This window comes from Dipodomys spectabilis, unplaced genomic scaffold, assembly GCF_019054845.1.
Source record: "Dipodomys spectabilis isolate Male_0828 unplaced genomic scaffold, ASM1905484v1 ptg000052l, whole genome shotgun sequence".
NCBI classification, from domain to species: domain Eukaryota; kingdom Metazoa; phylum Chordata; class Mammalia; order Rodentia; family Heteromyidae; genus Dipodomys; species Dipodomys spectabilis.
Window position 1 is genome coordinate 1382050 of NW_024870729.1, and position 12581 is coordinate 1394630.

At 36.6% G+C, this 12581-nt stretch overlaps 1 protein-coding gene across 1 annotated transcript in view; it reads left to right on the forward strand.

Annotated features, from left to right (window-relative positions):
- LOC122107650 (disintegrin and metalloproteinase domain-containing protein 5-like) overlaps nt 1–5957 on the forward strand; it is an 86864-nt gene extending 80907 nt beyond the window's left edge. The window contains exons 19-22 of the mRNA XM_042679455.1: nt 2969–3013; nt 4381–4528; nt 5711–5775; nt 5903–5957. Coding sequence (XP_042535389.1) covers nt 2969–3013; nt 4381–4528; nt 5711–5775; nt 5903–5957 — 313 coding nt within the window. The remainder of the gene's footprint in view (nt 1–2968; nt 3014–4380; nt 4529–5710; nt 5776–5902) is intronic.
- The last annotated feature ends 6624 nt before the right edge of the window (nt 5958–12581 follow it).

The window sequence follows — 12581 nt, forward strand, 5'->3', positions numbered from 1 at the left end:
TTTTCTTTTTCTTTTTTTTTTTTTTGTCGGTCATGCGGCCTGAACTCTGAGCCTGGGCACTGCCCTCAGCTCTTCAGCTCAAGGATAACACTCTACCACTTGAGCCACAGCACCACTTCTGGGTTTTTTCTTTTTGCTTATATGGTGCTGAGGAATTGAACCCAGGGCCTCATGCATGCAAGGCAAGCACTGTACCACTGAGCCACCTTCCCAGCTGCATTTCTACATTTATATCAATGGTACCTTAATGGAATCTAGGCCATCTTCAAAGTGATCCTTAAAGGTGCTTCACCCTTTAGCAATTATTCAGATCCAAAGTCAATTCCATGAGTTAATGTATTCGTTATAGTTACAAATCACTTCCAAGTACTAAGTTCTGTGTGTATGTGTGTGTGTATTTGTACACAGAAATATATGCATATACATAGTATATGTACATGCTATATATACATTATATACATATGTACGTATATATATGTCAAATCATTGACAAGTGCCAATATCTGCAGGGTGAATTGACAAGTTGTAAAGGGATTAAATGAATGTTTGCAAATATTAACAATCTAAGAAATCTTTATGTAGTGAAAGAGTAAGGAGTGGGGCGCCGGTGACTCACGCCTATAATCTTAGCTACTCAGGAGGCTGAGATCTGAGGATAGTGATTCAAAGCCAGACCCGGCAGGAAAGTCCGTGAGACTCTTATCTCCAATAAACCCTTAAAATCCAGAAGTGGTGCTGTGGTTCAAGTGGTAGAGCACTCACCTTGAGCTGAAAAGTGCAAGGACAGTGCCTAAGCCCAGAGTTCAAGCTCCACGACTGACCAAAGGGGAAAAAAAAAGATTAAGGACTCAAAAACCCTAGCAAAACATGAGAAACATATATAAGTGTATATATTCAATTTTTTATTATATTAAGAACAGGTAAGAATAGAGTGTTTAATAAGTATTTAGGTTTGATAAGGAATAAGGTTGATAAAAATGTCTTCTTCAGTTTTTCCTTTGATTAATCCAATCTCTGACATTAATTTAAAATTGGTATTTTCCATTCTAGGCTATTTTGAGGCACAACCTGTTCTCCCAAAATTCAAGTTTCAACTCATCTTCTACATTTCTGTACCAGTGCTTGTCATTATTCTTATTGGTTTAGTAAATCAGAATAAAATAAGAGAGTTTTGCTTGAGAAGAGAAACTGAAACAGATAGGTATACATGTGCACATATATCTACTGTTGTTTTATTTAATAAGCCAAAAAGCAATATTCATTTACATGAGCAATATCTAAGACAACAGGTAAGGTAATAGAAGGAGAGGCACAGGACTACAATTCAAACAGGTTTGATGTCCATGCTGCATGTTTGACTCTTAGTCAACCCTGAAATAGGAGGAGATATGTTGGCCAAGAGTATATTAGAGGACTATTAAGCTTGTGGTCCCCTGACCTTGATATATTTGCAAGGTTGTCCAATAGGCTTTTATTAGAAAGGGAACTTGCAAAAAATTATTAAATATAAATCATTAGGCCACTGAGAAACATCTGTATTAGAACCCTTTTCTCATTTACAGACCATACCTTGAACTTGTTCTTACAATATTCATTGTCCTAAATATCAATGTTGCTAATTTGTAAAGCTAGTTATTTAGAGAAACATATAGTTAGGGAGATGTGTTATTAGAAAAATTACATTTAGCTTGTGAAATTTTCTTTTCAGTGGCAAATCTTGCACATAAAACTGTTACCTTAAACAAATGATTTTGTTTCAGAGTACTTGAAATTTTTCTCTATAACTCTATGAAACATGACACAACAATGGCTTCCAAGTGTGCATAATCCTCTAGGTATATTAATGAAGCAAATCACCATATTATTATTATTTTTTTGGGTCCGATCATGGGGCCTGAACTCTGGGCCTGGGCACTGTCCCTCAGCTCTTCAGGTCAAGGCTAGCACTCTACCACTTGAGCCACAGTGCCACTTTCGGCTTTTTTCTTTTTGCTTATGTGGTGCTGAGGAATCTAACCCAGGGCCTCATGCATGCAAGGCAGGCGCTCTACCACTGAGCCACCTTCCCAGCCCCAAATCACCATATTATTGACCATCAGTTCCACAAATATTCAAACATGCCATTGAGTTCCTTTACATAATTTACAGTATTTTGCCACAGAAGTATTTTCCTCTTATTTTACCTCTGCAATTGATAGTTGAAGAAAACACAAAATTGTTTTATTATGGTAAAAGGAAAGAAATTTTTGGAAAATTGTTCCTAAGAGAATTGTAAATTTATCTAAGTAAAAATAATTACGTAAGGTAGTGCCAAGAAATAGAAGTGTTTACAGCTTGATGTCCAAGGTCATTTATGAGTTGGTTCAAATATACAACATTTTGGGCCCAAATTAAAAGTAAATTCATAAAAATGATTACATATATACTATGGTTTGAATATTATATGTGTAAAACCAAATTTCTCAATACTGTTCAATATTTGTAACATGATTGGTGGAGTTTTTCCAAAATTTAAGTTAGATTTATAATTGCTACACAAAGCATAAAACTTGTATATTTTAATAGAGTAGCAGGTGATGTTTAGGTTAGCTGAATATTTTGAATGTTACTTTATGATTTTGGCTTTATTTGGCTTAATGAATTAAGGATATCACAAAGTAAGGTGCTCCTTAAACAGATGTGGGCTTAAAAATATGAATACTTCCTTGACACTTGTGGCTCACATCTGAAATTTTAGTTACTCAAGAGTCTGAGATCTGAGGATTAATGTTTGAAGCTAGTCCCCTCAAACAAATTAGAAAAATTCTTATCTCCAACTAATCAGTAAAAAGCAAAAAATGAAGGTGTGGCTCAAGTAGTAGAGCATCAGGCTGTGAGCAAAAAGGAATATGGTCTTCAAATGATCATTTAATTTTTAAATGTATAATTTTTCCCAGTTTAAACCAGATTTTCTTCATTTTTGATCCAGGTCAGAATACAGCAATAGCAACAGCAAGATATCCACCAGTGAAAGGTATGTGCTTATCAATGTGATAAAATTACTCCATATCCTATGTATGGATTACCACTTAAAGGCAGTAAATGACTAATTTATAATGAACAAATTTGTTTATAATATTCTCTATGGTTTTCACTGTAGGCTATTTTAAAATAATGACTAACAAAACTGGATTGCAAAAATTGTCAGTCAGCCTCTCCATCCCTGACCCATCCGAAGGAAAGATATTAGTTATACATGAGAGCTGGCAACTAGAAACACACAATTGTGACCTATTTTCATTAGCATTGAGAGAAAGCATTTGTTTTGATGACAATTTACTGTAGTGAAAGATGATGACTATGTTGTTGAATTAGGTTCATTTATATTTTATTGAAATTTGCACTTCACATTTCCTTAGAGATAATGGCTTCTTTTTGTGATACCCTTGTCTGGCTTAAGTACCAGGAGGATGCTGGTCTTATAGTAGTATGTGTTCAGTTCTATAGTTTGGAAAACTTAAGAAGTACTGGTTGTAACTATTTGGATGTTTGATAACTGTAGTGATAGATCTCTCTAGTCCTGGGTGTTTCTTTGATGGTGTTTCTTTAAATTTCCAGTTTCTTTATAATTCACTCTTGGTAGATTGTATTTTTTTCCAGAATTTTTCTGTTTCCTTTAGAGTAGCTGGTTTGTATAATTGTTTATGTTACTGACTAATGATACTTTTGATTCCTGAGGCATCTGTCATAAGGCCATCACTTCCATTTTATTAATAGCATAGTAGTTATATAAAGAAATAGGTTTCACTATGACATCTCCATGTATGCATACTTTGATGATATTTACTACCTCTACTATTCTCTCATTCCTCTCTTTCCCTGCTTCCCATTCCATACCAGTAACAATTATTCTTTTACTTTCATGCCCTCTCCCCAAATTCAATATATGAGAGAGAAAACATGTTACTAGTCTTGCTGATGTCACTTCACATAGCCATCACCATTTTCTTGAAAACAATGTGATTTTGTTCTTTATGTCTGATTAGAACTCCATACATATATAACTTGGCATATCCATTCATTTATCTATAGGTTTCTAGGCTGACTGAATAGCTTAGTTATGTAAACTCTAATTACATTTCTGATTTTACTTACTTGAGTCTTTTTATTCTTTGTCTAGCTAACAGTTTGTCAACTTCATTTATTTGTTTTCAAAGAATCAATTCTTGGGTTTACTGACCTTTTTATATGGGTTTCCTCTTTCAGTTTAATTCCATTCTTTTTAATCTAATCATTTTGTATTTTATTCTTTTCTTCATTTATCTCCTATTAAGGAATAACCTCTAGATTAATTTGAAATCTTCCTTCTTTTTCTATTGTTTCTGTGTTTTTTTCTCTCAGAACTGCTTTGGCAGAAGTGAAACTAGTGCCCATGGGTAGAACACCAATCTTGAGTGGAAAAACAAAGAGACAGGCTCTGGAGTTCAATCACCAATACTGGCACAAGAAAAAAATAGCTGAAGCTATTCTTAGTAGAGGTGTGGCTCAGGTGATACAGACTTGAACACATAAAGCTAAGGAAGAACACTAGGCCCTATGTTCAAGTCCCTGTACTGATTCTCTCTCTGTCTCTGTCTGTCTCTGTCTCTGTCTCTACCTCTCTCTCTCTCTCATACACACACACACACACACACACACACATAAACACACACATACACACACACACACACAAACACAAACAAACATACACTAAGCTATTCTTTAGGGAAAGTATGGCACAAGTGGTATAGTACTAGCCTTGAGAAAAAAAAAGCTAACGAGTGTGAGGCCCTGAGTTCAAGCCCCAGTACCAGCACAAAAGAAAAATTATGAAAGAAAACAGAACTGCTTTTGCACATCTGCTCTGGTTTGAATACTAAATATCGCCCACAAGTTCATGTATTTTGGAGGCTTAGTTGCCAGTTTGGGGCATTGATTGGGGATGTGGAAGGCTCTGATAGCTAATGGATTAATTCCTTGATGGATTCATACAAATCTGACATTATTGGGAGGTGGTGATTTATTTTTCAAGAAATTCATTGATTTCCATTTCTTTGAGGTAGCAAACTATTTGTGTCTTTTTGATGGTGTAATGTTTTCTTTCCATTTCATGTCTCTTAGGTTGATGTCTGCATGTCCAGTAGAAAAGGCAACTCTTACAGTTTTAGAGTGACTTTCACTGACTTGCTGAAGAGTTGCGGGATGCTGGTTGGGAAGGGTTTGGGGTTCATACACTGACAGAATCTCTGTAAGGCTCTTCAGCTTGATATGATTGTTGATAAAGATTTTCAGCATATGGGTATTCATAACTGTGTATTTGTGTGTGTGTACATTATAGTTAGAATTACAAGTGCTATTTCTTTTAAATTCTAGATTAAAATAGTTTTAAATATTTTCTTTTATTTTTGCCAGTCCTGGGGCTTGAATTCAGGCCTGGGCACTGTCCCTCAGCTCTTCAGCTCAAGGCTAGAACTCTACCACTTGAGCCACAGCGCCACTTCTGGCTTTTTCTGCCTATGTGGTACTGAGGAATTGAAGCCAGGGCCTCATGCATGCAAGGCAAGCACTCTACCACTGAGCACCCTTCTCAGCCCCAATAATTTTAAATATTAAGAATGGATTTTCTCAACATATTATTTATTGAAATGAATATTTTGCAAATGTGGATAAACAAACACTTTGTGTATTTTAGGAAGCCACTGATATTACAAAACAAGGTGTATCTGCAGTTGAGGTAGAAGATAATTGTTCTGTCTGGTATTAGTTATTTCAGATGTTTTTGCCCTTCAATCACCCATATATTTTCAGTTAATTGAATTAGAAATAAGTTTAGCTACAAAAGAGCAGCACTGACATTTTGTTTGTATTTTGGTTTCTTCTACAGCCACAGTCGGACTACGATGAACACTATTAACCAACAAGAAGGCAGTATTAAATAGTCATCAGCAATAGACCTGATGCAAGAAAAAAACCCAAATGTCTCCCTTTTTTCTGGTGCACTTCTGAGGGACTAAACTGTGAAATAATTAAACATCCGTGCCTGCATTTCCTGATTTATGTCTGTTGCTTTCATTGAATTTTCATTTCTAATTTCTACCTTGTCCATCATAACTCACATATGGAAGAGGATCAAGAATCATTTGAGAGCACATTGAGATCTTCATCTTATGAAGTCAACTGGGCCAGCCAGTTCAGCCTCAAAACCCAAGGTTAACATGACCCTCCCTTACTCAATTTGATCTCCCCATTTCCTTCAGAGCTCCAAGCCTCTATTGAGTCCGTACCTTGTCTCTGTGACATTTATTCAGATAAGATAGGAATCCAGACCTTTATTATGGCTGTGACTTGTCATCAACATCTATATTCCTGCTTTAGTATGCTGAGATAGCTGTTTACTAACCGTAGATTTCCCTTTAGGGCTAATTAGTTGTACAACTTCTTTGCAGAGTCATGTACCTGATTATATATTCTTTTTTTTGGGGGGGGGGTCAACTCGTGAGGCTTGAACTCTGGGCCTGGGTGCTGTCCCTCAGCTCTTCAGCTCAATACTAGTGCTCTACCACTTGAGACACAGCACCACTTCCGGCTTTTTTTTTTTTTTTTTTGCTTATGTGGTGCTGAGGAATTGAACCCAGGGCCTCAGGCATGCAAGACAAGCGCTCTACCACTGAGCCACCTTCCCAGCCCCTGCTTATATATTCTTAGCGTTCATCAAATTTTATATGGGTCAGGCCATACACTGAACTTGAATCTATTTCTGATACTTAGCAATGTCTAAGCAGTGGTGTGACAGAGCCAGTTTATATTAGCTCAGAAGAGTTGTTTATTAAAATCTTAGAACTTGGGGCTAGGAAGGTGGCTCAGTGTTAGAGCACTTGCCTTGCATGCCTGAGGCCCTGGGTTCGATTCCTCAGCACCACATAAGCAAAAAGAAAAAAACTGGAAGTGGCGCTGTGGCTTAAGTGGTAGAGCGCTAGCTGTGAGCTGAAGAGCTGAGGGACAGCGCCCAGGCCCAGAGTTCAGGCCCCACGACCAGACCCCCCCCCAAAAAAATCTTAGAACTTGTGCAAATAAGTTGTTAAACACCCATTGTGGACATTATTTCAATTTCAATAGATTTGAAAACAATACTCAAATTTTAACATTTCTTAATTATAATTTACTTTTAGCTTTGTTCTTAGGCTATGGTTAATTTTTCTTAAAATTTATGGTGTGTGACTTGTAAGTTCTCATAAAAACATGAAATGGTAGCTTGAAATTGGCTGTCATTGAAACTGATAAACCTATCAATCTTTTAGTCCCCAGAGAGATAGCTAAGAGACATCTATGAGTACTTACTGCCTCTGGAGAGATCTCAACTTTTGCCTTATTTCTCTTGATACTCCATTGAAAATATTTTCTCATCATAGATCTAATTTATCTGTCTGTAGGTCTTTCTGAATCATGATACCTTGGTGGCTGAGTCCTTAGTGAAATTGTCATGGTTTAGGAATAGCCTGAGAGCCACATCTACCATTGATAAGAAGGTATTTTTCCGATCTTTTTATTGAGGATGAAGGAGTTGGTAGGAAGTATGATTATTATACCACCAAAATATAAAGACTAGCAAGTTACAGTCTCAGAGCTATTGAAATACGAATGAGCTGGAAGGGTGTGAGGAAAGGAACCACATGTAAGGCAAAAATTTCCCAGTTGTGAGAGCCTAAAGTAAGTAAAATAAATACTCAACGGGCTCTGGGCCAACCTGAGTTTGGACCTTCTTACACAAGTACATTTCTGCCTCCATGACATGCAATCTGAAAGGGTCAAAGGAGCTAAGTGAAGAAAGATCTTCAAAGATGGTGAACAAATACCTCATAGAAAAGTATTTTTGCTTTTAAGTTTGAAGAAGAGATGAATGTATATGAAGGTGATGCCAAAACAAACTATTTTGTTTTCTAGAAACTTTCCTATGATTTAAACTAAATTATGTTAAAGCTCAGGAACGATTTAGCATGCATGTAGATATGTAATAGAAATCTATGCTCTTGTTATAGAATGTTTATTTAATAATAAGTCCTCAAATATCAAAATATAATACTATTTCCCTATTGCCCATTGAAGATCTTTGATCTCTGACATTTTTCTGAAATTATTCTGAAAAAAATCTTAACTTACCTCTCCAGTGTTAAATTCTGTGAATTTCTTCCCCCTCTCTCCCGTTTTCCTCTTTCCTTCCCTCCTGCTCTCTCTCATTTTCCCCTTCCTCTGAGAATATCTATCACATGGTTGCATGAAATCAGCCACTGCTTGAAAAAAACAAACTACTAATTGAATGAAATTATACACAGTCACACAGTGTGTATTGACATAATACAGTCACAACATTGTTTTAGTGTCAGGAAAGCCTGAATATTCCAATATACTGTTCTGTGAATTTCAGCCATTAAAAAAAAAGACAAAGCATATTTATTTTTAATGTAATATAATGCTATACGTATCACAATACCTGAAAAACAACATGGTATACAGTAACTGATAGTAGAATAATGGAATCGAATAGAGGACTCAGAAAAAAAGCTATACAGCTTATAGCCATCTGATTCTCAAAAAGATCGCAATGGCAGGGTGCCTGTGGCTCACACCTATATTCCTAACTACTCAGGAGGCTGAGATCTGAGTGTCGCATTTCAAAGCCAGCCTTGACAAGAATGTCCATGAGACTCTTATCTCCAAATAAACTACCCGAAAACTGGGAGTAGCACTGTGGCTCAAGTGGTAGAGCACTAGCCTTGAACAAAAGCATTCATGGAAAAGAAGATAACATCTTCAACTGGTGACAGGAAAATTGTATATAATGCATAGATGAGTGAAACTAGATCCCTATCTTTCACTTTGTATAAACACTAATTCAAAATGAATAAAAAACATTAATGTAAGAACTAATACTAAAATTATCATGGTAAACACTCAAAGACAGGTATAGGCAAGGAGTTTTTGAATAAGACTATTTTTTTCAGTTCAGTTTCTTTTATTTTTTATTTTATTATTATTGTGAAAATACCATACAGAGGGGTTACAATTACATGGGCAAGATAGTGAGTACATTTCTTATCAAGCATTGTTGCCTCCTCCTTTGTTTCCTCATACCATCCCTTCCCATCTCCACTCTCACACGCCCACACCCCCCTGCCACAACCCCCCATCCCTACCCCACCAAAGTTGTAAAGTTCGTTTTTTGACATAATGTCTTGTACATTCATTGTTGTAATGGGTCCACCTCTAACCCTATTTAAACAGTTTGTTTTTTCCCTTCCCCTCCACAAATTTTATCAACATCAAATACAGTGAAAGCAGTGCTTATGCCCTGGGGTAGGTACATACAAGCAAATCATCTTATAAATATGTTAGAAACAATCTCAAGAAAGAAAAAAAAAACATTTGAATCCTTATCTTGGGGTTCATTTCGCCTAACATCAATTTGTCTGACAGTTTCTGTTTGTCTCAGACATATACTAGCTATTGCAAATAAGGGAAACCATGGGACCTATATTTCTTTGGGCCTGGCTTACTTCACTTAATATAATTTTTTCCAAGTCTTTCCATTTCCTAACAAATGAGGCAATGTCATTCTTTCTGATGGAGGTATAGAATTCCATTGTGTGTATATACCACATTTTCTTGATCCATTCATCTACTGAGGGGCATCTGGGTTGGTTCCAGATCTTAGCTATGGTAAATAATGCTGCAATGAGCATGGTTGAACTGTTAGCTTTAGTGTGGTGTTGTTTGTGATCATTTGGGTAAATGTCCAAAAGTGGGATTGCTGGGTCATAGGGGAGCTCTATGTGGAGTCTTTTGAGGAACCTCCATACTGCTTTCCAAAGTAGTTGAACAAGTTTACACTCCCATCAACAATGCAGTAAGGTTCCCTTGTGACCACATCCCCTCCAGCATCTGTTGTTATTAGAGTTCTTGATTCTAGCCATTCTAACTGGGGTGAGATGGTATCTCAATGTTGTTTTGATTTGTATTTCTTTTATGGCTAGAGAGGTTAAGCATTTCTTAATGTGTCTATTGGCCGTCCTTCTTTCCTCTTCAGAGAAGTTTCTCTTTAAGACTTTAGCCCACTTAATTATTGGGCAGTTGTTTCTTTGATGATTTGTTGTTGGGGGATTTAATTTTTTGAGTTCCAGGTATGTTTTAGATATGAGACCCTTGCCCGTTGTATGGCTAGTGAAGATCTTCTCCCAATCCATGGGCTTTCTATTGATCTTGCTAGCTATGTCCTTTGCCATGCAGAAGCTTTGCAATTTCATGCAATCCCATTTGTCCAACCTTTCTTTGATTTGTTGTGTTTCTGGTCTCTATTAAGAAAATTTCGTCCTGAGCCAAGGAGACCTAGGGCTTCTCCTATTCCATCCTGTAATGTTTTCAGTGTCTGCTTTGACTCCGAGGTCTTTGATCCATTCTGAGTTGATTCTGGTGCAGGATCTAGCTTTAGTTTTCTACAAATGATTAACCAATTTTGCCAGCACCATTTACTGAAGAGGCTGTCTTTCTGCCATTCTATTTTTTAGCTCCCTTTTGGAAGATTAGATGGCTCTAGGTCTGTGGGTTCATTTCTGGGTTTTCAATTCTATTCCATTGGTCCTGAGGTCTGTTCTTGTGCCAGTACCAGCTGTTTTGATTACTATGGCTTTGTAGTAGAGTTTGAAATTTGGTATTGATATTTGAATAGGACCCTTATAGTGTAGGAAATATAGTAACAGCAAGAATCTACAACTGAGACTGCATCATACATAAAAGCTTCCTCAACACAAAGGAAACAATTATAAAGACAGACTATAACCTATAAAATGGGAGCAAAATACATGCCAGCTATTCATCTGACAATGGATTAATATTCAAAATATATAAAAGCTCAAAAATTAAAAAAATTAAACACCCAAGTACAAATAATTCAACAGATGAACAATGAATCAAGTAAATGGTTTTAAAAGAAATACAAATTACCAACAGGTACATAAAAATGTTCAGCATTCTTAGCTACTAAGAAAATGCAAATCAGTGTAAACTTGTTCAACCACTTTGGAAAATAGTATGGAGGTTCCTCAATAGACTCCACATAGAGCTCCCTTATGACCCAGCAATCCCATTTTTGGACATTTACCTAAATGTTTATAAACAAGACCACACTAAAGCTACTAGCACAACTATGTTTATTGCAGCATTGTTTACTATAGATAAGATATGGAACCAACCCAGATGCCCCTCAGTAGATGAATGGATCAAGAAAATGTGGTATATATACACAATGGAATTCTATGCCTCCATCAGAAAGAATGACATTGCCCCATTTGTTAGGAAATGGAAAGACTTTGAAAAAAATTATAATAAGTGAAGTAAGCCAAGCCCAAAGAAACACAGGTCCCATGGTTTCCCTTATTTGCAATATCTAGTATATGTATGAGTCAAGCAGAAAAGGTCAGATAAGGTGATGTTAGGAAAATGAACCCTAAGATATATATTTAAATGTTTTTTTTCTTTCATGCATTTGTTTCTAACGCATTTATAAGATTATTTCTTTGTTGCTTTGTATGTCCCTCCCCCACAGTATAACCCCTGCTTTCACTGTATTTGATGTCGGTATAATTTGTGGAGGGGAAGGGGAAAAACAAGTCGTTTAAATAAGGATACAGGTGGACCTGTTACAACAATGAGAAGTACAAGTTGTCATGTTGAAAACGAACTTTACAACTTTGGTGGGGGGGGGAAGGTTTGGGTGGGGGGGGCGGGGGAGGCTGGGAAAGGATGGGAAGGGGAAACAAAGGAGAAGGCTACAATGCTTGATAAGAAATGTACTCATTATCTTGCCCATGTAATTGTAACCCCTCTGTACAGTATTTTCACAATTAAAAAAAAGAAAAAAAATGCAAATCAGAACTTGACAAACAAATACTGAGATCCCATCGTATCCTAGTAAGAATGGCAATCAGCAGAAAACATACTGAAAGGGATTTGGGGTAAATTAACACTTATACTTTGTTAATTGAGATGTAAACTAATGCAGCCTTTATGGAAATCTGTGTGGACATTTTTCCAGAAAAAATAAAATTGAACTTACTGTATTAAGCTATGTCATTCCTGGACAGGGACCCAAAAGAATGCTACACAATAGAGAGACCTTCACATCAATGTTTATTGAAGAATTATTCACCATAGCCAGGTGCTATTCACCAGCCTAGGTGCCCAACATAGATAAGTGGATAAAGAAAACATGGTATAAAATAAAACACAATGGAGTTTTATTCCACCATAAGGAATAACAGAATTATGCTATAAAGAATATAATAATTATGAAGGAAAATGGACGGAACTGGGCTGGGAAGGTGGCTTAGTGGTAGAGTGTTTGCATAGCATGCATAAAGCCCTGGGCTCAATTCTTTGGTACAACGTAAACAGAAAAAAAGAAGTGGCATGGTGGCTCAAGTGATAGAGCACTAGCCTTAAGTACAAAGAGGCTCAAGAACAGTGCACAGCCCCTGAGTTCAACCCCCACACTGACAAAAAAACCCAAAGAG